A 27,688-nucleotide genomic window follows, 5' to 3' on the forward strand; every position below is an offset into this window, starting at 1 on the left:
TCTGTTTGTTTTTGTCCACCATAATTTATAGCTTTTAAACAATTTCTGTGGTTTTTAAAATTCCATTTCACCACCTTTTCCACCATTTTTGGTCATTTTTAACCCATTTTATTTCTAAATAAAACAATGATTTCCATCTTTAAGATGTAAGATGATTTAACTAAGTGTAAATATAATGCAATTCAAAAAAATGTACAAAAAAAAAATCTTTGAAAAGTACATAAATGAAGAAGGAGAATGTAAATCTCACAACTGTTGATGGCGCATGTTTTTCTTAATAGTTTGAAGTATTTATTTGTGTTGTCTAGTTATTTTATTTCTTTGGATTTTGCATTTGTTAGTGAGGTAGGAATAGGCTTTTTCCTTTTCCTTGTCTCATGAATCAAATGTGTTATGATTTGTTTATTCCTTTTTGTTTTCGTCCATTTCTTTTTTTGTTTATTTGAAATAAATAAATAAAGATGACTATAATAATAATAAACTTCCTGGATAACAGTGGATATTATTCAGATGAATAAATAAATGTGGTTATCACAGATTCATAGAACAATGGCATTTCTACGTATACATAAAATACTAAATATGTAATAAACTGACCATATCCAAACAATAAGTGACAGATATCAGTCCTAACAGGATCTACACTTTAAATCTCTGAGATATTGTGACCAATATCTATTTAGTTAAGGGAAGTATTATGTGAATTTAGGGAAAATTGAAGGATTTTGTAAGAATTTTGAGTTTTCTTTATAAAGCACCTACAGGTCCCTTTTGGTTATGTCACTGTCGTACACACTCCACACCCCGCCCCCAGCCCCACCCCACAGCTACATGCACACCTTTGTTCTCCCAAGACAGTAGCAACCGATCACTGAAAAATCCTAATTCAACAGTGAAGGGTGTTTTCACACACAGTCTCATGTGACCATGTGACCAGTATGAAGAAGAGAGACAAGTGAAATAAATGAATAATGTAGGAGTAATACGGAAGGGAGTGTGGAAATGTGTGTGTGTGTGTGTGTGTGTGTGTGTGTGTGTGTGTGTGTGTGTGTGTGTGTGTGTGTGTGTGTGTGTGTGTGTGTGTGTGTGTGTGTGTGTGTGTGTGTGTGTGTGTGTGTGTGTGTGTGCTGACAAAGCAGCTCTGAAAATGGATGGATGGATATTTGTGTGTGTGCTGCCTGATGGAGCGTTGGGTTGCGAGTGTCTTCTCTGCCTTTTTTTTGCTGGCTCCGCCCTGATATAAGTTTGAGAAAAGTGAATGAGTAGACAACCGTGTGCAGGTTCATAATCTAGCATTAGCATGTATTGGGCTGTGGTACAGCAGTACGTCTGCCACAGGGTCAGAGGTAGGAACGTTACAAGTGCTGCAGTAGGGGGAGATGAAAGACCCCCAATCACCCCATAAACACTTTATTACCCTCACAGGGACTATGAGAAGGATTTACTAAGGTTAAAAAAGTTACTTAGTTCTGCTTTAAACTGTTTAACATTAAAAATGGCTGCAATCATGTAATGATTATATATAAACACTGGGAACCTGCAAATATTGTTTACTTTGATTTACACAATGATTCATGTTGCTGTCATTTTTACTTTCTCCTGGGGGCCAAATTGAATGCTCCAAAGAGCCGGATTTGGCCCCCGGGCCATGAGTTTGACACGTGTTTGAAAAAAACATGTTTTGTTTGGCAATTGGCGTCTCCCGTTGTTGGAAAGGTTGTTAGCGTGGATGTAGAGACGGAGCTCAGAGCGCAAAGGTTAAGTCGTCCTAACGCGTCTCAATAGAAACATGACATTTTCCTCATAAAGATCCAAACGAACACGGGGGCGATTTGTGCTGGAGCGCCGTGGGACACACCCGCTCAACAAAGAGCGTTTACAGCACAACGAGTGGAAAGGTGCAGACGACGCGGCGCTGAACTTTAGCTGAATGTAGGGGGAGACCAACCGGCTGCTCCTGCTGGGAACTATTATCACTTCATCATCCAGCAAACACACACACACACACACACACACACACACACACACACACACACACACAGAGCTCCCTGTTATTTATGATCAACACAACCTGTGTGTGTGTGTGTGTGTGTGTGTGTGTGTGTGTGTGTGCGTGTGTGTGTGGGAAGACACACACACACACCTGATTATAACAGGCAGGTAAATTCAAGTCCCAGAGGAAAAGATTGCTTGGCATCGCTATGGCAACCGTATCCAAGCTGTGTTTGCCAGAGGAGGCTGTTTACTTCCACGTGTGTGTGTGTGTGCGTGTGTGTGTGTTACAAACTCCATCATTTTGTCCTTCTTTCTTTCAAGGATGTCTTAATCTGGTTTAATGTAAACTAGTTTTAATAAATCTTATTTAATCTCCTTGTGTTTATTTTAGTCTACATCAGTAAACTCATGTGTAAACACAGTTCTAACCTGGTTTAATCTAGTTTTATTTAATCTATACTGGTGTAATAGAGTGATGTTAAAATGAGTTTAGATTAATCTGGTCAAGTTGAACCTAGTCTAATCCTGTTTATGTGGAATAATTTACTCTAGTCTAGTTCAAACTAGTCTTGTTCAATCTAATCCAGTTTAAATTCTTATCTATATACATTTGAATCTGGTTCAATTTAGTCTAGTCTAGATAATCTAGTTTAGATTAATCTAACCTGGTTTAATCCATCCTCAATATATCAAGTATAGGCTAATGTATTCATATTTGATCTCCAGGTTAATCTAGTCTAGATCAAACTAGATTAGTTTAATCTCATTAGTTATAATCCATTGTAGTTTAATCTAGCCTGGGTATTTGAGTTAAACCTTGAGCCTGGTTTAAACCGTCTACGGCAGAGACAGACAACGGTTTTCACAGGGGGCGGGGCCACAAACGTGATCTGACCTGAGGGTCACATGATCAACATAGATGTCAGCATTAGAATAAAAACCTGTTTGTATTGTGTAGTTTTCTGTATTTGTGTCATTTTCTATCTTTGTCCTTTTTTTCTGTAATTTAGTTTGATTTTGGAGGCGTTTTGTGAGTTTATTTTAGTGCTGCTTGTGCCCCCCCGGGGGGGGGGGGGATGGGGCACAAGCAGGCTCCTATGTCTACTATACAGATTTAAACTAAACTGATTATGAAACCAGTGAAATCAAACTAATCTCTGACTTAAGTAAGACTAAAACTAAGTCAGACTTTTAATAAAATTATCAAAATTAGACTAAATTTGGATGTACATGAAATAACAATCACTCTTCTTCTGTGGTGTGTGTGTGTGTGTGTGTGTGTGTGTGTGTGTGTGTGTGTGTGTGTGTGTGTGTGTGTGTGTGTGTGTGTGTGTGTGTGTGTGTGTGTGTGTGTGTGTGTGTGTGTGTGTGTGTGTCCTTTAGTGCGTCTGAAGTGTTTTCCCTACATTGACACACACTGAGGTGTGTGACAGATAACTGACACACACACACTTCTCGTCCTCTCTCAGCACTCACACACCACCATGTTCACACACTCGCCATTAGATGATTTGAAGAGTGTGTGTGCGTGCGCGCGTGTGTGTGTGTGTGTGTGTGTGTGTGGACACTCTTTAGTTGACCTTGGGTTCTTGGAAAGGCATTAACTCTAACTTAGACTAGTTTAAACCAAATTATTTAAATAAACTAAATGTTGTCAAGGATTTGTCAGCAGTAGTGATTAGGTTACAATAAACTAGACTTGGTTAAATCAGACTAGATTAAACCAGACTAAGTTAAACTAGACTAAATTAAACTAGACGAGGTGAAATCAAACTAGATTAAACTAGACTAGGTTAAAGCAGACTAAAGTAAATAAACTAGATTAAACTAGACTAGGTTAAAGCAGACTAAAGTAAATAAACTAGATTAAACTAGACTAGAGGGAACTACATTAGATAAAACTTGGCTAGATCAATTTTGACAAATATAACCCTAGACAACGTAGGTAACTAAACTAGATAAATATTGACTAGGTTAAACCCGACTTTAATGAACTTGACTATAATAAACTACATTAGATGAAACAAGGCAAGACCTGTATTTGCAATTTGATTTATTGGCAAATTATATAATTCAGGAAAAACAGAAGACTGACCTTGACCTTAAATATGACCTTGCTCAAAGGTCAAGGTCACACATTGAAAGGAAATGTCGTTCAATGGTACCACTTTGAGCACCGTCTCTCTTTTTCTTTTTTTTTACCTTGTCTGCACATAATGTCAAAGGTCAACACTACAAGAATGATGAGCTTTTCATAAATATAAACTTGTACGATAAATATTCATAGAGATTTTTTTTTTTTTACTACTGCTGTGATTCTGTAGTTGAAGTTAATGGTTGTAATGTTTGTATCTGTAGGCATGTCCCGTAATACTTGTACTGTATGCGTAGTCACTAGTCATGTACCGTAATACTTGTACTGTATGTGTAGTCACTAGGCATGTCCCGTAATACTTGTACTGTATGCGTAGTCACTAGGCATGTCCCGTAATACTTGTACTGTATGTGTAGTGACTAGTCTTGTACCGTAATACTTGTGCTGTATGTGTAGTCACTAGGCATGTCCCGTAATACTTGTACTGTATGTGTAGTCACTAGGCATGTACCGTAATACTTGTACTGTATGCGTAGTCACTAGTCTTGTACCGTAATACTTATACTGTATGCGTAGTCACTAGTCATGTACCGTAATACTTGTACTGTATGCGTAGTCACTAGGCATGTCCCGTAATACTTGTACTGTATGTGTAGTCACTAGTCATGTACCGTAATACTTGTACTGTATGTGTAGTCACTAGGCATGTCCCGTAATACTTGTACTGTATGTGTAGTCACTAGGCATGTCCCGTAATACTTGTACTGTATGTGTAGTCACTAGTCATGTCCCGTAATACTTGTACTGTATGTGTATTCACTAGTCATGTACCGTAATACTTGTACTGTATGCGTATTCACTAGTCATGTCCCGTAATACTTGTACTGTATGTGTATTCACTAGTCATGTCCCGTAATACTTGTACTGTATGTGTATTCACTAGTCATGTCCCGTAATACTTGTACTGTATGTGTATTCACTAGTCATGTCCCGTAATACTTGTACTGTATGCGTAGTCACTAGTCATGTACCGTAATACTTGTACTGTATGTGTAGTCACTAGTCATGTCCCGTAATACTTGTACTGTATGTGTAGTCACTAGTCACGTACCGTAATACTTGTACTGTATGTGTAGTCACTAGTCACGTACCGTAATACTTGTACTGTATGTGTACTCACTAGTCACGTACCGTAATGTGTGGATAAGTAGCTGTTGGCAGGTGTTTAAAAGTGTTTGAATGTATTTTTCTGCTGCTGGGCTGTTTTATAAAGGCTTGTTAGTCAGCCTTTGTGTGTGTTTTTTTTTTTTAATGTCACTGCCAAATCCCACTCGTTGGTCTTGTCCAACCTGGCAACCCTCAGCAGCAGCAGCTGGAGCAGGTTTCACACGGTGTAAGTTTGAAGGAAGTGGTTATCTAAGCTTTACATAACAAGAGGAGGAGCAAAAGCAACAACGTGGCTACATTTCCCATCAGCCACCATAAACATGCAATACAGGTGCAATGACCGTTCTCCTCAGGTTAGCTAACATTAGCCTAACATCTCAACATCTCCGTTTGTGCTGCAGAAAATGTCCGGACGGTTTTGTCTGTATGAAGGCGGGACGGAACCCAAACTACGGCTACACCAGCTTCGACACCTTCGGTTGGGCCTTCCTGTCACTATTTAGACTGATGACTCAGGACTACTGGGAGAACCTTTACCACCAGGTAACCTTGTGCTCCCACACTCACAAAAGCTAAATCTCAGCTCGCCCCGATGCTCTTACCATTGAGTAGTGACTAGTTAGCATTAGCTAACACTGTAGTAACACTGAGATGCTGAGTCTGAGTGACTCCAGTGGTGTTGTAAAGCAGCTGGTGATCATATTAAATGGTGACTAAGTCTTCGTGTTAGCTGGTTGTGTTCAGAAGTCAGTCATCGGTTAACACAGACACCAGTTTGAGCAGAACTAGCGGTGTTTCAGTACAAGCAGTGAAGGATCACTGTGAGCTAAATAGTGTTAGCATTAATTCATCATCTGATATACATGTTGACGTAGACATTCTGACTTGAAGAACTCTGACACCGAATGTTGGTGTGTTTTTGGTTTTGTTGTCAGACGCTGCGTTCTGCCGGTAAGACCTACATGGTGTTCTTCGTGGTGGTGATCTTCCTGGGGTCCTTCTACCTGGTCAACCTGATCCTGGCCGTGGTGGCCATGGCGTACGAGGAGCAGAACCAGGCCACTATCGCTGAGGCCTGTCAGAAGGAACGAGAATTTCAGCAGGCCATGGAGAGGCTGAAGAAGGAGCAGCAGGTAGCAAAGCAACCATTAGCATCTGTTAGCATCCACTAGCATCTGTTAAAACCCGTTAGCATTTGTTAGCATCAGTTAGCACCTGTTAGCCTTTGCTACACCTCCAGGGCCAAAACTGAAGGGATAAACTACTGATGCATCAAAAAACTACTGACGTATCCATAATCTACTAACGCATTAATAAACTACTGACGTACATTAGTGAGTTCAAGGCTTTTTCAGTCAGTGTAGCAGCTGTTTCAAATTCCTTCAAAATAAGAGCCTTGTTTTTAAGTCATTTTAATCTCTAATGTTTGGTGATTGCTGATTGGTTCGTTACTCTGGGCCTCTCACAGCTCGCTGCACAGAAACCTCTGGACTCAGACTCTTTGATGTCACCTGACATTTCACCCTTTGGTCCGCCATTGGACATCCTGGAGGAACGAAGGCGGAGCCAAGTACTGGTGGGCGTGGCTGATACGGAGGCCAACCTATCAGAGGAGAAGCTGCTGCAGGTCGACGCGTCAGACGGAGGACGGGTAAGAGACACAGGAAGTACGTGGGATCCTGTCAAAAGATGACACGGTCATTCATTTAACCGTTACACCATCTATTGGGAATGTGAATAAATGATGATGCCAGATCAAGCTAATTATTCACTGAACAAAGGCTGCTGATTGGCTGAGAGGCGGGACAAAAACCACATAAACCCCGCCCACATCAGATATCTGACCAATGATGATTGTTTTTGTGCTAATTCTTAAAGGTTCACACACATTATTTTGTGGTGAGTGTAACTCCTTTGTGTAGCCTGTGATGACCTTTGACCCCTGACCTGTGCCCAGCCCCTCCACCCGCTGCTCGCCCGCTCCTTCTCCTCCAGGACGCGGCGCAGCAGTCAGGTTTCCTCCATCTTTAACTTTCGCGTGAGGAGCCGCGGTTCTGAGGCCGAGATGGCGGACGATGAGTTCAGCGTTCCTGGAGATGTGTTGGAGGGCGCCGGGGGCCGGAAGTACAGCGGAGGAACATTTGGGGGGGTTATTCCAAACCCCTGGAACAAACGCCGCTCCAGCACCTTGAGCACGGCCAGCCGTAGCTCTCAGGTTAGCATCATGGAATGTCACCAGCAGGAGGTGCTGTGGAACCAGCTCATAAAGCTGAACATTTATTTAAACTGATCCAGAACCAGTATATTGATCCTGATCATCCTCAAAATAAAAAAAAACTTTGTTCCTTCTTCTTATTTAAGATCATTCCTGAACATTTCATTAAAATCCATCCATTAGTTTTTTAGTTAAACTGTTCACAGACAAATAAATTCATAAATAAACAATATAACACTGGCAGAAACATAACGTCCTTAGTGGAAATAAGCTAGGCTAAAACAAGCTAAGCTCAGTTAGGCTAAGCTAAAATTAACTGAGCAAAGATAGGCTAGGCTAAAATAAGATAAGGTAAGCTAAGCTAAGATAAGCTGGGTTAAATATGATAAGATACAAATATATAAGCTAAAATAAGCTAAGATGATATAGCCGAGGCTAAAATAAACTGAGCTAAGATAGACTCGGCTAAAATAAGATAAGCTAAGATCGGCTAGGCTAAAATAAGATAAGCTAAGTTAACATAGGCTAAGCTAAAATAAGATAAGCTAACTTAAAATAAGCTAAGATAAACTAAGCTAAAATAAGATAAGCTAAGAGGCCAATGTAAAAAAGGCTTTTATTTCAAACTTAAAACAGTTCAGGAATCAGAAAAACATCTCCAGAAAAACATCTCCAGATCTTTGAAGGATTTCTTCTACAGTTTGTGCAGTGGCTGTTTCATATTTGTCACTAACAGGTGTTAAAGCATCTCTAAAGGTAACACTTTGTGTAACTTTCTAATTCACGTGTGTTTTCAGGTGTTTTATCCAACGCTAAACGTTAAAGGGAAGCTGTTCGTCACCATGGACCAGACGGGGTTTCCTCCTCCACCACTGCAGGGGCAGCAGCCAGCCTGTACCATGGAGAAGGTCAAGGAAGAAAGTGTGAGCAACCGTGTGTGTGTGTGTGTGTGTGTGTGTGTGTGTGTGTGTGTGTGTGTGTGCAGTGGAAACAATTGGCGTCCACATCCAACACTCAGACATGTGAATTATGAATCAGTGCTTTGCATAACTACACTGATATCATCACACACACACACACACACACACACACACACACACACACACACACTATCCTCTCTGCAGTGGAGATAACAATGTGCTGGTATTCCCTTCATCTGCACAAAGTCACGTCCTGTCGGTAAACACACCAAAGTGTCTGTGTGATGACATCATGGGACACACACACACACACACACACACATTCTCCTGCTAGCTGACGTGACATTTAGCATCAGCATTAAAGTTTCCATAAACTTCAGTGGAGCAGTGAACTCACACAAAGAGCAGTTTGTCCGTTGTATTAATTAAACTGGTCATTGTTGGAAGTCGTGACTTTTAATCCTGTCCATCAGTGATGACATCATGAATCTGCATCACTTTCCAGTGTTTACTGCATCTCGTGATAACACGGTGACCAGTTAAAGCTGAACACCAGGCTGATGAAGATGGAGGAACAGATGCTGACAGATCCTCAGAATGTTCTAACTGATGCTTCAGGCTTTACTCAGACTGCAGCTGATGAATGCTCTGTTACCACGGCAACCACTGTGTGTGTGTGTGTGTGTGTGTGTGTGAGAGAGACGTCGGTTTGGACGGCTAACAGGAAGTGTTATGTAAGCACACCTGAGGAGAGAGAAGTTTACACAGAAGAAAAAGAAAGAACTCTGTGAAATGAATTAAACTCAGTTTGAATCTAGTTTTAAAACTGATTTAAACTTAAATATTTAGATTGAAATGTTTTTCAGTTTTTGAACTGGTTTGATTCCAAGGTGTGTGTGTGTGTGTGTCTGTGTGTGTGTGTGTGTCTGTCCAGGTTCCGACCTCCTCCACTGAGCTCAGTACGATGCTACTTCCTCGTCTGTCGTCCAATCAGGGATCAGAAAGGAGAGAGAGAACTCTGAGCGCCGCCAGTTACCTCACAGACGCCATGGAGGGTGAGCTGGACCAGAACCATCAGCGAGACTCCTGGTTCTACTGATGTTCCCCTGATGTTCTCCTGATTGTTCCCCTGATAATTTCCTGATGTTCTCCTGATGTTCTCCTAATGTTCTCCTGATATTCCTCTGATTGTTCTCCTGATGTTCCCACAGAGCTGGAGGAGGCCCATCAGAAGTGCCCCCCCTGCTGGTACGCGCTGGCCCAGCAGTACCTGGTGTGGCAGTGCTCCCCCTGCTGGCTGAGGCTGAAGCAGCATGTGAATCTGATGGTGATGGATCCGTTCCTGGACCTGACCATCACCGTCTGCATTGTTCTCAACACGCTCTTCATGGCCATGGAACATTACCCCATGACCGACGAGTTCAACGGAATGCTCAGCATCGGGAACCTGGTAGGAACCAATCAGAGATAATATCTATAGATACATGTCCATATTTATCAAAAAATCACATAGAGTCAAACCTGCTCTTTACCAGATATTATCAGTATATATAATATAGTATATAATGATTCATCTCACTGTAAAGGCTTGGAGGATATTTTTATCTCCATTAATAACCTTAAATAAATACAATAAATATTAAATAAGTCCTCCTCTGGATGTGAAAAGGTTTAGGGTTATCTTTACTATATTTATTGATTAAATATTATTTAGTGTAAGTAAAATAAATGTAATTAGAAATGAGTGGAATTTAAAAGTTAATTAAGATAAATGAAAATAAATCTTCATATATATAAATCTTCATATACACAGGAGAAGTCACATGGAATGAGCAGCTCCATGAGCCGTCAGTCATGTGTGTGTGTGTGTGTGTGTGTAAATGCTGACTCCTCATATCTTTCTGCTTGTGAGTGAAATAATCCCATAATGTCACACACACACGCACACACACACGCACGCACGCACTCACGCACGCACGCACTCACACACGCACGCACACACGCGCACACACACACACACACACACACACACACACACACACACACACACACACACACACACACACACACACGCACACACACACACGCACGCACTCACGCACGCACGCACGCACGCGCACACACACACACACACACACACACACACACACGCACACTCTGCTGATGTGGACAAACATCTCACACAATCAGCTCTACGACCACAAACCAACACGCAACCACCGTTGGTGACCAATCCTCCATGGAATCCACTAAAACAAGAAACAACAAAGACTCACCAGTGAAACAGCTGTGAATATTAAATACTCTCAAACTAATATAAACATTTTATCCCCAATAATCAATAAAAAGCACAAAAGCATCACTGAATTATACATGAAGTGTCAAATCTATAGAAAATAATGTTATCAGCCCATATTAGACATAAAAATGGACATTTGTCGACATTGGTAACATCAAAATTGTCTCAAAAATCGATTATTGATCATCACTAATAGGAAAACTTTTTAATAAAGTGAAATCTGTGTCTTTTAATGGATAAACATTAGTTAAACGTTGGTTAAACGTTGGTTAAACATTAGAAACATGTTGGTTAAACTGGTTTCTCTCTTTATATGCAGACGATACTGTGGTTGATCTGATTAATCTGATTGGTTAGAATGAAACCAGCTCATTATTATTGATCAGAACATCACAGAATTCCTCTGAAGAGAAATAGTACATGTTTTCTGTTCACTGGAAAAAACAGATTGATTTAAATCACAACAAAGAATGTTCTGTTCTACGTCGATGATGCTGTCGTCTCTTTACTGTACTTTTGTCCTGTGAATTAGACCCAATCTCATCACGGGTCTCAGGTGTGTTGGTGTTGTGTTCCAGGTGTTCTCTGGGATCTTCACCGCTGAGATGGTTCTGAAGATCATCGCCATGGATCCATATTTCTACTTCCAGACGGGCTGGAACATCTTCGACAGTATCATCGTGTGTCTGAGCCTGATGGAGCTGGGCCTGTCCGACGTGGAGGGACTGAGCGTGCTCCGCTCCTTCAGACTGGTACGGCCACGCCCACAAAGAACACAGGCCACGCCCACAGAAGCTTCTCACTCACTCAAACTCCACAGGCCACGCCAACAAACACATTTTCAAACGTCATTTTCAAACTTCTCCAACTTTTATCACAACTACTCCACAAAACGATGATTTTCTGATTTGAGGCGCCACATTAAGATCTTTGAGAATAATGACCAAACTGAGCAATAATACAAGAGAGAACAAAGGGTTTTGTATATTTTTGTTGTCATTTCGTGTGTTTTGGGATTTATTTTGTGCATTGATGCATAAAATTAGATTGAGGGCAGCATGTGGCCCGCGGGCTTCCAGTTGCTTATGTCCGCCTTAAGTTATCATATTAGGCAACACCTGTTTAAAACACAACAGCAAAATACCTTTTAAAGCCACGCCCTTTTACCTTGATGTTGTAGAGCTAAGCTCCTCCCCTCTCTCTGTAACAGCTGCGTGTGTTTAAACTAGCCCGTTCGTGGCCAACTCTGAACACGCTGATTAAGATCATCGGAAACTCCATGGGCGCTCTGGGGAACCTGACGCTCGTCCTCGCCATCATCGTCTTCATCTTCGCCGTGGTGGGAATGCAGCTGTTTGGGAAGAACTACCAGGTGAGCTCAGAGGTCAGAGGTCAGGGTATGCTGTGGTGCAGGTGTCTGAGGGTCACTGTGCTCCTCCCCCTCCCCTGCAGGACTGTGTGTGTAAAATCTCTAAGGACTGCACGCTCCCACGCTGGCACATGAAGGACTTCTTCCACTCGTTCCTCATCGTGTTCAGGGTTCTGTGTGGGGAGTGGATCGAGACCATGTGGGACTGCATGGAGGTCGCTGGCCAGCCGCTCTGCATCCTGGTCTTTATGCTGGTCATGGTCATAGGAAACCTGGTGGTGAGTCACTGTACACCTGAAGGACCGCAAGGACCTGAAGGAGGTTCAGAACGCAGCTTTCAGTGGCTAGAGAAGGTGGTTAGCGTAGCATTATCGCTAATCCTTGCTCGTCCTCTTATGGGAACGCTTTGTTGTAATGTGACGAGTCGAGAGATTCTCCTGCAGGTTTCACAGACTCACAATCTGTCTTTGTAACACACACACACACACACACACAAACTAACACGCACACTGTGTGTGTTAGTTTGTGTGTGTTTCCCACTCTGTTTATCTTAATGGTTTCATGGATATTTAATAACGAGCTTAATAGCCCTCTAACACACACACGCACACACACACACACACACACACTTATTCTTCTCCTGTCACTGTTTGGAATAGTATCTCCCTGAACAGAAGGATATGCTGACCACGTTGAGTGTGTGTGTGTGTGTGTGTGTGTGTGTGTGTGTGTGTGTGTGTGTGTGTGTGTGTGTGTGTGTGTGTGTGTGTGTGTGTGTGTGTGTGTGTGTGTGTGTGTGAACATGATGACCAAACCATTCCAATTCATATGATTTATCCTCTTAGAACGGCCTCATTGTCCCCATCTGCTGTGTGTGCGTGTGCGTGTGTGTGTGTGTGTGTGTGTCTCACCTAAAAATGAACACAAAGGAAATAAGGAACCAATGAAGAAAGAGGAGAGAGACGTATGAGAAAAGAATAAAACAAAGGCTGAAAAGTAAAGGAGGTGAAATATAAGAGAGAGAGAGAGAGAGAGAGAGAGAGAGAGAGAGAGAGAGAGAGAGAGAGAGAGAGAGAGAGAGAGAGAGAGAGAGAGAGAGAGAGAGAGAGAGAGAGAGAGAGAGAGAGAGAGAGAGAGAGAGAGAGAGAGAGAGAGAGAAGGGAGGAGGAGAAAACAGAAGGAGAGGAAGTGAGGGAGGAAACAGAGGAAGCAGAAATAAAGAGGAATAAAGTAAACGGAAGGTGAGGGAGAGGGAAACACTTTGGACACGTGGACCCGTCGTCACGGGTACGGTTGCTTGGAACGATGCTGCTCTCGGTCACCATGACGACCAGCATCAGGAGAATAAACACACGTTAAAGTGTGTGTGTGTTAATCAGACTTAAAAGCCTGCCTTTATTTACAGCAATGAAAGATTTTACCCAAAACAAAACATATGAACTTTTAAACCAGTTTGGACTGCTAAAGGCTAACAGCCGTAAGCTCCGCCCCCTGGTGCCTGGAAACCAACCAGCGTTCATCACTTCTGTCACTTTATTGACACTGCGTGGTCATTGGTCCAACTGCCAGGGTCGCTGCCATGGTAACCAATCAACAGCATTGATCCTGTGGTGTTTGACACACACACACACACACTATGTAATGTGTGTATTGATCAGGCTGTGACATTATTACAACCAGGGAAAATAAAGTTTGCTCTCATCAAAGAAGGAAATAGAATTGATTTCAAACATAAAAACGATCATGGATTTGATTTTAAAATGAATAGAAATAGAAAATGAAGTAAAAACATAAAAGTTAATTGTTGATGCAATGTTGGTGTTTTCTGACTTTAGTGTGTGTGTGTGTGTGTGTGTGTGTGTGTGTGTGTGTGTGTGTGTGTGTTTAGTTGTTGAACCTGTTCCTGGCTTTGCTGCTCAGCAGCTTCAGTTGTGATAATCTTTCTTCTCCGGACGACGACGGAGAAATGAACAACCTTCACATCGCCATCCATCGCATCAACAGAGGACTGCACTGGACCCAAGCCAGGTAGGCCCCCGCCACAATAAAGCACTGGGACCCAACGCCAGGTAGGCCCCGCCACAATAAAAGCACTGGACCCAACGCCAGGTAGGCCCCGCCACAATAAAAGCACTGGACCCAACGCCAGGTAGGCCCCGCCACAATAAAGCACTGGACCCAACGCCAGGTAGGCCCCGCCACAATAAAAGCACTGGACCCAACGCCAGGTAGGCCCCGCCACAATAAAAGCACTGGACCCAACGCCAGGTAGGGCCCCGCCACAATAAAAGCACTGGACCCAACGCCAGGTAGGCCCCTCCACAATAAAAGCACTGGACCCAACGCCAGGTAGGCCCCGCCACAATAAAAGCCACTGGACCCAACGCCAGGTAGGCCCCTCCACAATAAAAGCACTGGACCCAACGCCAGGTAGGGCCCGCCAAAATAAAAGCACTCGACCCAACGCCAGGTATGCCCTGCCACAATAAAAGCACTGGACCCAATGCCAGGTAGGCCCCGCCACAATAAAAGCACTGGACCCAATGCCAGGTAGGCCCCGCCACAATAAAAGCACTAGACCCAACGCCAGGTATGCCCTGCCACAATAAAAGCACTGGACCCAATGCCAGGTAGGCCCCTCCACAATAAAAGCACTAGACCCAACGCCAGGTGGGCCCCGCCACAATAAAAGTGAAGAACTATGGTTTAGTGTGATGTCATAATGAGCAGGTCAGAGCTTCACTGCTGTTTTGGTAGAACTGGTGTCCATGTTAACTGACTTCAGAGCACAAGTCACTAGTTAACATGAACACCAGTTGATGTTCAACACCACTGGAGTCCCTCATCAGCAGTTTGATAGTCTGTCACTGAGGGGGCGGGGCTTCCCCACAATAGATCCATGTGGTGTTTCTCACGGTGCAGGTGGTGGATTTCTTCAATGGGAACCTGAAGCGTCGACGTCAGAAGACGAAGGAAGCCAAAGCCATGATGAAACTCAAACGTCTGAGCAGCGTTCACACGGAGGCCAACGGAGCCGTCATCGGTAACAAATCACAATAAAATAACAAAACAACACAAAATGACTCCCTAAACCATGACAAATTGCAGCGCCACATATACACATAGCCCTGATAGGCTCCGCCTCCTGCTTCCCTCCATCAGGTCGCCATGTGGAGAAGTACGTGGTGTCGGAGGACGACAGTTACATGACCAACCCCAGCCTCACCATCAGCGTCCCCATCGCCCCCGGAGAGTCCGACGTAGAGTTCCCTGAGGAAGACGAGGACGACGAAGCAGGGGAGGAGCATAGCGAGGAAGAGGAGGAGGAAGAGGGCGAAGAAGAGGGGGAGGAGGATGAAGAGAAAGAGGCGGTAAGAGAGAGAGGGAGGGAGACCTCACCTTTGTCATGACAGTGAGAAACACTGACAAAGTTACTAAATAAACTTTGTTTTTACTCATTTTGGAACTTTTTAATTTGACCTTTTGAAACATCAACAAAAATCATTGACGGGAGGCCCCGCCAAAATAAAGCACCTTAGCAGAAAGCGCTGCTCCTGATTGGTTGTTTCCTCTGCAGAAAGACGCTGTCAGCCTATCAGAGGGCAGCACGGTGGACCTGAGGAAGCCTGGTGAGGAAGAGGATGAAGACTCTGAGGCTGCAGAGGAAGCCATGGACCCTGAAAACTGCTTCCCTGACCGTGAGTCACACACATCTATCATAGATCTATAACAGAACACCACCACATCATAGACGTATAGAGAATAGATCTGTTCCTGACATAGGGAAATGACTGATGGATCAACTCATGTTTGGGTTAGCTTAGCACGTAGCAGCGCTGGCTAGGCGGGTTAAACATTAAGGGGCGTGGCTACTACGAGTTCAAACCGTCTTTATTGGAACGATTGAACATGATTCAATTTGTTAATTAATAACGTTGAATGTTTACTTGTTTTTATGAACTAAATGTTTGAACGTGTCCTTTAAACATGTTTATTTCTATTTCCTCTGACAGTGTGTGTTGTTCCTGCTGTTGCTGTGTATTTCTATAGATCAGGGGTCACGACCCCATTTGGGGTTGTGAGACACTGGGAGGGGGTCTTTAGATGCCTTCAAGAAAATAAGAATTTTTTACATTATATTTAACAATTTGAGCCCATTTTTATCCTTTTTCTTCAACTTCACCAAACTCACCATATATTATTCTATTTTCATCACTTTTCTTGCCATATTTTTTGCTCCTTTTAATGTATTTTGCTACATTACTCACATTTCTGACACTTCTACATCATATTTCAATGACTTTTCTACACATTTTTCCATTTTCCAGACATGTTCAGCACTTATAAACCATTTCTACCACTTTTACACCTAATGTCTATATGATGACCCATTATTGTCACTTTTAACCTATTTTCACCAGATTTCATGATTATTTGTGCCAATTTAACCAAATTCACCATTTTTCATGCCCATTATTTGCCAGTTTAAACTAAGTTTAAACTTCTGTCTGTTTTTATCCACTATAATTTACAACTTTTAACCAATTTCTGTGGTTTTTAAAATCTCATTTCACCTCCTTTTCCACCATTTTTGGTCACTTTGAATCATTTTATTAGTGATTAAAACCAGGATTTCCATCTTTAAGATGACTATAATAATAATAATAAACGTTCCTGGATAACAGTGGATATTATTCAGATGAATAAATAAATGTGGTTATCACAGATTCATAGAACAATGGACCATCATTTTACTGACTTTATGGATGGACCCCCAAAAATCTCTCCTTTATTCCCCCTTATAGATGGTCCTGTCTCCACATGACTGTTCTTCAATGTTCATGTCTGTGTTCAACCACCTTCAGCTACAGTGGGGGTCCCCACTCTCTGGAACTTTTATTTTGAAGGTTCGGGGCCTGAACAGGTTGAGAACCACTGTTATAGATCTATAATAGAATATTAAATATGGTTGTTGATCTGTTGCTAGCAGCAGCTTCCTCTTTCCTGCTGGTTTCTCCACTTAACCCAAAACTTTCAGCGTGAGATTTATGACGGGCTGAAAAACAAACTCCTGCCACCTTGCTGAGTCAGCAGCACACATTCGTCTTCCCACGGCGAGCAGGGAACACTGGAGTCTTAGTGGGTCATAATCAGCCAATGGGGCGCGAGCGTTAATGTGCTGATGAAGCTGCTCGCACCGTACGCCGATGACGCACTGCTGAGCGCCGTTAGATCATTCATTAAAACCACCACCGTCAGCAAAACTAGTCATTGACAAGAACTACTAGTTACTACTAGTTACTACTAGTTACTACTAACTAGTTCAACCTCAGTTACATTGTTTAATGTGTTTCACTTTATATTTGAAAAGTGTTGTTGTTGTTTCCGCATAATCTGTTGATTCTGTGAGAACAACAAAGACCTCAAACAATTAAAACGTAATAATAAAACCTTTCGACGACAGCGTGATTATCATATGATCAACATTAACGTCAGCATTAGAATAAAGAGCATTAGCACAGGAAACAATAAAGGTTTTGTGTGTGTTTTTGTAGTTTTGTGTATTTTCAGACCTTCTGTGTGTTTTCCAGCAATTTTACGTTTTTGAAGTAATTTTTGTGTATTTACGTTATTGTTTTGTATATTGTTCTGTTGTTTTTCAGTCGTTTTGTTTGTTTTTTAGAATATTTTTGTAGTCATTTTGCATGTTTTTTATGTAGATTGTGTAATTATGTTGTTGTTTTTTATATTGTTTTGTTGTTTTACATAGTCGTTTGTTTTTCTGAATATTTTTGTTGTCATCTTTCATTTTGTGTGTTTTTCTCTCATTTTTGTGTATTTACCTTATTGTTTTGTTATTTTTGTGTGTTTATGTATTGTTATCTTGTATGTTTATGTTAGCCACTAGTTGTAAATGCTTGTGTTGTATGAACAGGATCATATGAAGGTTTGTCATTGAATAAGACCTAGAGGTCAAGGTTGGGGCGGGGGGGTGTGGGGGGGGGGGTGACTGTGTTGAGCAGGTGCACAAAGCACTTCTGCTCACTGAGGAATACGTTTTAAAGCAAACATGGACGCTTCGCCCCAGTCCTTTCATCTGGAGATTCATGGACCAGTGCCGACTCATCGGGCTGAAAACAAACGGCTCCTACCTTCCTGACTCAGCACACGCACACACACACACACACACGCAGCGTGCGGTCTAAAGAGTACACGAGTGCGCGTCGACGTTGGCCTGAAAGTGTCAGCAGGAGCACAGGAACAAAGAGCTTCCAGTTTAGGAGCAAAGTGGGTCAGCAGCTGGAAAAACTCCCAGAATTCCTCACAGCGTTCCCCACACCTGCAGAGACAGCATTAGTCAGACGCCAGCGAACGCACCGCAACCTGCAGCGAGGACACACACACACACACACACACACACACACAGGTAATCATCATCAGTTCTTCTCAAATCAGAATATCACCTCAAACAACCTCTGTGACCACAATCAAGGAAGAACACACACACACACACACACACACACGCGGATCTGTTTAATTAAGGCTGATTTTAAAGCCACTTGTGAGTAAGCCTGGGAAATATATCTAGAATCAAAATGTATCACAATTTCTGTTTTTGCGATTTAGAAAATGACAATATTTCCTTTATCCATCAAACTCATTTCAGTTCAGGGGCCAAATACGGACCAGTTTTAACTCAAGTGGGCCACAGATTATAGGTTCGGGGGAAACGAGTAATTTAATATTTTTAAAACTAGTACAGTGCCTGTCGGAAGTATGTATTCATATAGTGGGAGGAGCTTAAGTAGAGTTGTCAATCATGACCAAATGAGTTTGTGTTTGAAGGTTGTATGTACAGAGGTGTACATACTCTGTGTGTGATTTATCTGGTTTAATTCTATGAGACATGATCATGATTAATGTCTTTGTTTTTTACTCACTTTCAGATTTTTTTCGTTTGGCGTTTTTTGGAGTCATTATGTGTATTTTTGGAGCCTTTTTGTTTATTATGTGTGTGTGTGTGTGTGTGTGTGTTTGACAGGAGTTCCACAGTGTGGATTGGTCACTCAGGGTATTTAAAAGCTGTTGACAACGTTACAGATGGAACAGATACCGTGTCACATATTGATCAGCTGTTTGTTAATAAATGAGGCTGTTATGGTTTTCTGGTCAGACTTTATTGCAGTGGTTCCCAACCTTAGGTTGTGACCCCATTTTGAAATCACAAATTTCTGGCGACCCCAGAGACATTTTTATCTTCTTCTAGAATGAGTTTTTGATAAGTTTGAGTTGTTGTGAGTCGAGCCTGAATTAGTGTGAAAGTCAGCAGACGAGCTGTTTTATTTGAGCTACATCTGTATTTGAGAAGGTGAAATGATAGAATACAGTTCTTTGAGATTGTGTGTGGTGTTTTAATTTGAACAATAATAACTTAGATTTTTTTTTAATTATTCTAAATGTATTTTATTAATTTTTATTGTAATTAATTTAATATTAATTTAATTGATTTGATTTTAATTATTTTGGTCAATCACTAGAAATTCAAGGCGACTCTAAGGTTAAAAAAAATGTAGCTTTATATCGTTTATCGTCATTTTGAGAAAAAATATTGATATATGAATTTTGGTCACTATTGCCCAGCCTACTTGTGAGGTCATGGTGTTGTTGTGTGACTGATAGACCTCATAGATGTCTCCACTGTGGGAGAATCTTTATTATCTCTATAGAACGTGTTCACGCTGAGTTTTGGGGCCAAAGTCAGAAACGTTCACACACTTTTCGTTGTGAATCTGTGATAAACGAGGATGTTGGACCTGTTCATGTTGAATGCTTCACGACAATAAATAACATCCTCATTACGTTTTTTTTAGTTTCCATAATTTGTGGGTGTGTTATCATAAAAATGTCCCCAAATGTGATGAGAACCAGCGCACACACAGAGGTGCGTGCGCACACACCTACGGCCCAACAGCAGATGTCGCGTTAGCTTTGATTCATTTAAGAGATTGATGTCGCCGTCGTTTCTTCCCGAATCAGCAGATTTCCTCTCAGCAGGAACGAAAGGAAAGAAAGGAAAGACTCAGGATTCTGAAATTAAACCAAACAACTCATTAGACCAGTTCTAATTCCATCCATCCATCTTCATACCCGCTTATTCGCGTTTAACAGGGTTGCGGGGTCAATCTCCGGCTCTCATAGGGCGCTGGGCGGGGGTACACCCTGGACCGGGCACCAGTCCATCACAGGGCAACCATTCACTCTCTCATTCACTCCTATGGGCCATTTAGAGACTCTATCAACCGTACAGTCATGTTTTGGATGTGGGGAGGAACCCACGCAGCACGGGGAGAACATGCAAACTCCACACAGAAGGACCCAAGTCCACCCCAGGGCTTGAACCCAGGACCTTCTTGCTGTGGGGCGGGATGTGCTAACCACTAATCCACCGTGCGCCCAGTTCTAATTCATTATTATTAATTATATTTGAATAAATAATGAAATACTAATACAAGAAAACTGTAATATAAATACAACTATATTGTAGAATAACAAGAATAAAGTTTATAAAACATTATTTGAGTTCTGTGGTGATATTATTATATTTCCTGGTTTGTGTCTTTATGAATTAGGTTTTTTTTTTTTTAACATAAATTAGCCGTAAAATGTCACTGTGACTTTGAACCAGGAATTTTCTGCTGACTCTGCATCAGCTGCGTGTGCACGTGTGGGCGTGCACGTGAGTCCAACAGCTGCTGCTTGAGGAAATCCAGGTGTGTGTGTGTGTGTAACATATATTTCACACATTTATTATAAAATGCCTCACAGAAACCTGATTTAAAAAAAATGAAACATGTAACTAAATTATATTTACTAGTACAGTGCCCGTCTGAAGTATGTATTCATATAGTGGGAGGAGCTTAAGTAGAGTTGTCAATCATGGCCAAATGAGTTTGTGTTTGAAGGCTGTTTGTACAGAGGTGTATATACTCTGTAGTGTTATAAAGGGTTTATTTGTGGGTGTTTGGAAGCCGTTGACAAAGTTTCAGGTGGAACAGGCACCACGTCAGACACACACACACACACACACACACAGACCTTTTTTGTTTTATAGATTGTAATCTATAATTTATAATATTTGTTCCTTAATGCAAATAAAGGAAGGTTAAGCTTGTGTTTAGCATAACAAACAAGACCCAAACATGCGGGACTCTTTGCTACCTGCTAAGTTAACCAAACAGGTTTGACTTGTTGCTACATGCTAAGCTAACCAAACATGTTGGACTCTTTGCTACATGCTAAGCTAACCAAACATGTAGGAGTGGTCGCTACATGCTAAGCTAACCAAACATGTAGGCCTGTTCGCTACATGCTATGCTAACCAAACATGTGGGACTCTTTGCTACCTGCTAAGCTAATCAAATATTTGTGACTTGTTGCTACATGCTAAGCTAACCAAACATGTAGGACTTGTTGTTACATGTTAAGTTAATTAAACATGTTGGACTGGTTGCCACATGCTAAGCTAACTCAACATGTAGGATTGGTTGCTACATACATTAGTCCGTAACTAAGAACAGGAACAGATCTATTCTTTATACGTTTGTGATAAAGGACAGGAATAGATCTATTCTTATATATCTGTGATAAAGGACAGGAATAGATCTATTCTTTATATATCTGTAACCAGGAACAGATCTATTCTTTATATATCTGTAACCAGGAACAGATCTATTCTTTATATATCTATAACCAGGAACAGATCTATTCTTCATATGTCTGTGACTAAGGACAGGAACACACACTGTGATAATAAACTGACAGTGTGTCAGGTTACGACTTGTTCTTTCTCATTGGTTACCGCAGTGACATGTGGGAGCAGAGCACCCATTAGTTGCCGTGGTAACGGGGGGCCGGTATAATCAGAGCTGTAATTACACACACACATTTTCATCCTGACTAAATGTACAGACTGACAAATTATTACTAAAATACATCAAATTTTTACTGACACTAACTTTGTGTGTCCCTCAGTGTGTGTGTGTGTGTGCGTGTGTGTGTATCTCTAACAGTGTGTGTATGTGTGTCTGTGTGTGTGTGTGTGTATCTCTAACAGTGTGTGTGTGTGTGTGTATCTCTAACAGTGTGTGTGTGTGTATCTCTAACAGTGTGTGTATGTGTGTCTGTGTGTGTGTGTGTATCTCTAACAGTGTGTGTGTGTGTATCTCTAACAGTGTGTGTGTGTGTATCTCTAACAGTGTGTATCTTTAACAGTGTGTGTGCGGCACTCAGCGTGCTGTGACGTGGACACCTCGGTGGGTTCTGGTCTTTTGTGGTTCCGACTGAGGAAGACCTGCTACCACATCGTAGAACACAGCTGGTTTGAGACCTTCATCATCTTCATGATCCTCCTCAGCTCTGGAGCTCTGGTCAGACTCTTCTACTCCTATACATCTATGTTATACATCTATGTTATATAAGAGAGAACGAAGAAGAAGATTTATATTATACATGATATACAATCACAAAATGACCACAAATATACACAAAAACACACAAAGGACAGAAAAATACATAAAACCTTTGTTGTTTCCTGTGTTAAAGCTCTGATTGGTCGTTAATCTAACCATGTGACCCTCAGATACAATCACATGTTTGTGGCCCCGCCCCCTGTGATAACAGCTATCATCTCTGTTATGAATAACTGCTTGCTAAATTAGCTTGATTCTAACGCTCATGCTACGTCAGCGTTCCTGTGTGTCAGAGGTGTAGAGTAGTGATATAGAAGGACTGTTGCCTGATTGTAATTGGACAAGTGAGTTATACATAAAATACTCAAGTACAAGTGAAAAGTAGTTTAATTAAATAGTTCTCAAAGTAAAAGTCACTAGTTCCTATACGTTTACTCTGATTGGTTGGTTAGGATGTGGTGCATTTGATTGTTTTCTGGTCATTTCATCTTTTCTTGTTTCACAATGTCAACAGATCGTTTTAAAACAAAAAATAATCATTTGCTCATTAACAGTTGAGTGTAGAAATGTAACAAATGACTTTACTTCTTTTAAAACCTACTTAAGTACAAATGAAATGACTAGTACCCATAAAAGCAGCTCAGTTACAGTACTGTGAGTACTTGTAATCATTACTTTCACCCGTACAGGCGTTTGAGGACATCTACGTAGAGCAGCGCCGTGTGGTGAAGGTGATTCTAGAGTTTGCTGATAAGATCTTCACCTACGTCTTCATCCTGGAGATGTTGCTCAAGTGGCTCGCCTACGGATTCAAGAAGTACTTCACCAACTACTGGTGCTGGCTGGACTTCATCATTGTGGATGTGAGTGGTCTCCATGGCGACAGCCCATAATAACTACCTTTAGTGACGGATGTCTGAGTCCATCACAGGCACAAGTTGGACTTTTAAAAACCTCCAGCTGTGCAGCTGGAGGCTAAAAGAACACGTGAAAATAATTCAGAGAAAAGTTTAATTCCCAATGTTTTTATTCTTGAACTGGTTTGAAAAAGTAAATAACTCAGAGTTTGAGACTGTAAATCTGTGTGTACAACAGAACAGCCTCAGGGACAACACACACACATTAACACACACAAACACACATTAACACACATTAATACACACACACACACACATTAACACACATTAATACACACACACACACACACACACATTAACACACATTAATACACACACACACACACATTAACACACATTAATACACACACACACATTAACACACATTAATACACACACACACACACATTAACACACATTAACACACATTAATCCACACACACACATTAACACACATTAATACACACACACATTAACACACACACATTAACACACACATTAACACACACACATTAATATACACACACACATTAATACACACACATACATGTTAACACACATTAACACACACATTAATACACACACATTAATACACACGCGCACATTAACACACATTAACACACACACACACATTAATACACACACGCACATTAACACACATTAACACACACACACACATTAATACACACACACATTAATACACACACGCACATTAACACACATTAACACAGACACATTAACACACACACACATTAATACACACACATACACATTAACACACACACATACACACACACATTAACACACACACGCACATTAACACACATTAACACACACACACACACACATTAATACACACACACACACACATTAACACACACACATTAAGACTGTAAATCTGTGTGTACAGCAGAACAGCCTCAGGGACAACACACACACATTAACACACACAAACACACATTAACACACATTAACACACATTAACACACACACATTAATACTCACACACATTAATACTAAAACACACACACACATTAATACTAAAACACACACACACACATTAATACTAAAACACACACACATTAATGCTAAAACACACACACACACACACACACACATTAATACTAAAACACACACACATTATTTGGTTTGGTTTTAAAATAAAAGTAAAGATTTTTGTGTAATTCCGACCTATTTGTTTCTCTAAGTGTGAGATTTACAGTCATTCATGTTTTGAAAAAAGTTGTGTTTTTGTTGCATCAATGCTTTTATTTTGTTTTGCAGTATCTGTAGGAGTAAAAAAAAAGAAATGTTTCTGTTCTGCAGGTTGGAGTGATTTAATTTGTATCCTTCCTGTCTGTCCTGTCTGTCCTGTCTGTCCTGTCTGTCCTGTCTGTCCCCTGCAGGTGTCCCTGGTCAGTTTAGTTGCAAACACGTTGGGTTATTCTGACTTCGCAGCCATCAAATCTCTGCGAACGCTGCGAGCTCTGCGGCCGCTCCGTGCACTGTCCAGGTTCGAAGGCATGAGGGTAAGAAACAACACTTTTATTTTGAAGGGCTCTCTGATAATGTTTTGTATGAACACAGAAGTGTTCTCCTGTTCGTAGGTGGTGGTGAACGCGCTGATCGGAGCCATCCCGTCCATCATGAACGTGCTACTGGTGTGTCTAATTTTCTGGCTCATCTTCAGCATCATGGGCGTCAACCTGTTCGCCGGAAAGTTTGGTCGCTGCGTGAACCGCACGGGCTACGTGCACGAGGCGGCCAACGTCAACAACCGCAGCGAGTGTGAGGCGAACAACAACACCACGCTGTACTACTGGAGCAAGGTCAAAGTCAACTTTGACAATGTCGGCGCCGGATACCTGGCCCTGCTGCAGGTGGTGAGTCATAGAGCCTTTGGATTGGTCTGTTTGGTACCATGGCAACGAGAACAACAGTCATTGCGTTTGTAAAATAAGAGACGAGGTGGAAGAGAAGAAAGAGTTTAATTTGCTGCGATGGTGCTGAATTATTTGCTAGAGCAGAGTTTCTCAATTAGGGGTACGTGTACCCCTAGGGGTACGCAATGGCACCACAGAGGGTACGAGAGAGAGAGAGAGAGAGAGAGAGAGAGATGAAAATGAACAAATAAAGAATCTGTCTTGGTCCCGCCCCAGGTGTGACATGACCAGAAATGTTAAAAAGTGTAGAAATAAATATATTCAGGGGAAACTAAATCAGGGTTTTGAAACCTTGGGTTCACCAGAAATTTCTGAAAAAAAGAAATGTTTTAATTATTCATTTTAAATTCATTTTTAAAATAGTTGTATTAAAACAGTAAAAAAAAAAGGTTTTTGGGTTCGCCAGAAATTCTTGATCTAAAAAAGGTTGTGAACCACTCTTTAAAATGTGTTATCACTCATTCATTCATCATTATGATCTATAGATGTTTTTAAATTGTTTTTATACTAAATGTTGTAGTCGTACAAAGGGGGAACTAGGAATCATAAATACGATACTTAAGACAAAAAACTTTGAGAACCACTGGTCGAGTGGTTTGATATGAAACCAGTTTACTGATGAACCAGTGCCCCCTATTGATCTGGAGGCCAAAGATTTAAAACGTATCCTACATAAATATTGCCAATAATTGAATATTTATACATAGCAGAAATGCACGGAAACAAACACACACGCTGAGTCACTTGAGATTTGATGTGCAGCTGTTAGCTACACATGCTAAAGCTAACATTAGCTCTCCTGTTTTACAGTGGAAAATATGGTGTAAATGTGTGATATTTTTCTTAAACATGGGTGAGGGTTTAGTCTGTGTCAGAGAGATATTTACATTTCAGAAGGTGAAGTCCGTCATATCACTTCATATTACGTCAGAGTTTGTGTTTGACGTGACTTTGGAACACAGTCGGGTTGATTGTGTACTTGTTGTTGTTGTGACAGGAGGGGGAGGGGCTCTCCTGTGTTCCTTCTCTTTTTGTCTGACTGTCATTTTCTCCCACGCCTTTTTTCTGCGTCGCTCTCATGTCAGACTTTTCCACTCTCTCCTCGTTCCGTTCGTCTCCATTTCCTCTCATCATCTTCGCTTTGATTCACTTAGTCGTAAACAGGTTGTTAATTATCAGCAGAGCGCTGAGAGGGGAGGGAAGCATGGAAACAAGATTAGCATTAGCGTTAGCTGCAGCATCTCTTCATCATTCATGCTAGCTGTTTAGTTGTCCTCACAGATGTATAAAGAATAGATCTGTTCCTGTCCTCTGTCACAGCCTGCTTTTCATAGCATTTGTTTGTAACATTTAAGCTACATAAGTGATACATGCTAACTTAGGGTGACTATATTTTGATTTCCAAAAAAAAGAACATTCTCAAAAAGTACTTAACGTTTTCATGAATCTACCTTGTAACGGCAAAATACAATATAATAGATAAATTAATCAGTTGTAATTGTCCATAAGCTAAAAAAATAATTTCTCTCTTTATAACAGAGTTTAAAAAAAATCTGTTATCAGTGGTGACTCAAGTTAAATCACCTTTATTATGCATTTTAATAATTTCGTATGAAATCTTTTAATCATTGAAACAATATGAGAAACATCTCCTAGAAATAAAACATGTAACAAAAGATTCAAGACTTACAGAACATTAAATAATCATTAAATATACACTTCAATAAATAACCTTTTCAATTAAATCCACTGTTCATGTGGATCTTGTTGGGTTATTTCTTCTTTTTTACTATAGACTATATTTTGTTCAGCGCTCTGAGATGACTTTATTGTATTTGCACTATATAAATAAAGTTGAATTGAATTTAATTATTTGGTCTCTTTTAATCTCTCTCTCGTGGTCTTTGCTCCTCTTTCTATTTTCCTCGCGTAACGATTTCATCAAAACAAAGCGCCATCTTTTAATGATTTCGTCGTGGGTTAGTAAAGCAACTCCTTAGCTTTCAGAAACTGGTGGAATTTCTCCAATAGGGCAAATATTAGTGGTGCTACATGCTAACTACTACATGCTATATATAAGGTGCTACATGCTATTTACTATGTGCTATATGCTAATTACTAAGTGCTACATGCTAACTACTACATGCTATATCTGACTGTAGAAGAGCTGAGCGTAAATGGAGATCAACAAAACTCCAAATTCATCTAGAACTGTACAAAATAAGTCTGCGAAAATTCAATGATGGTTTGTTCAAAGCAAGGCAGCAATACTTTTCTGAAATTATTGCCAAAAATGTCAACAACTCTCACACGTTGATTT

At 41.0% G+C, this 27,688-nt stretch overlaps 2 protein-coding genes across 7 annotated transcripts in view; both read left to right on the plus strand.

The window, feature by feature from the left end:
* Positions 1–15,361, plus strand: part of LOC114453952 (sodium channel protein type 3 subunit alpha-like) — a 66,408-nt gene extending 51,047 nt beyond the window's left edge. For 3 of the 6 annotated variants that reach the window (XM_028433997.1, XM_028433993.1, XM_028433994.1), the window contains exons 10-21: positions 5,659–5,800; positions 6,193–6,390; positions 6,726–6,908; positions 7,215–7,472; positions 8,270–8,395; positions 9,327–9,447; positions 9,604–9,842; positions 11,270–11,443; positions 11,902–12,063; positions 12,144–12,338; positions 13,949–14,075; positions 14,116–14,680. In XM_028433997.1, coding sequence (XP_028289798.1) covers positions 5,659–5,800; positions 6,193–6,390; positions 6,726–6,908; positions 7,215–7,472; positions 8,270–8,395; positions 9,327–9,447; positions 9,604–9,842; positions 11,270–11,443; positions 11,902–12,063; positions 12,144–12,338; positions 13,949–14,075; positions 14,116–14,213 — 2,023 coding nt within the window. In that variant the 3' untranslated portion in view covers positions 14,214–14,680. Of the gene's footprint in view, positions 1–5,658; positions 5,801–6,192; positions 6,391–6,725; positions 6,909–7,214; positions 7,473–8,269; positions 8,396–9,326; positions 9,448–9,603; positions 9,843–11,269; positions 11,444–11,901; positions 12,064–12,143; positions 12,339–13,948; positions 14,089–14,115; positions 15,104–15,222 lie in introns of those variants that run through there. The other 3 variants (XM_028433998.1, XM_028433995.1, XM_028433996.1) reach the window with 3 other exon arrangements.
* Positions 15,294–25,590, plus strand: LOC114454032 (sodium channel protein type 5 subunit alpha-like). The gene is made up of 6 exons (XM_028434108.1): positions 15,294–15,431; positions 15,638–15,758; positions 23,219–23,392; positions 24,832–24,954; positions 25,033–25,332; positions 25,585–25,590. Exons 2-6 carry the CDS (start codon positions 15,702–15,704, stop codon positions 25,588–25,590), a joined length of 660 nt encoding a protein of 219 aa, XP_028289909.1. The 5' UTR covers positions 15,294–15,431; positions 15,638–15,701.
* Positions 25,591–27,688: the final 2,098 nt, after the last annotated feature.

Source organism: Gouania willdenowi, chromosome 20 (assembly GCF_900634775.1).
Source record: "Gouania willdenowi chromosome 20, fGouWil2.1, whole genome shotgun sequence".
In the NCBI taxonomy this organism is placed as follows: Eukaryota; Metazoa; Chordata; class Actinopteri; order Blenniiformes; family Gobiesocidae; genus Gouania; species Gouania willdenowi.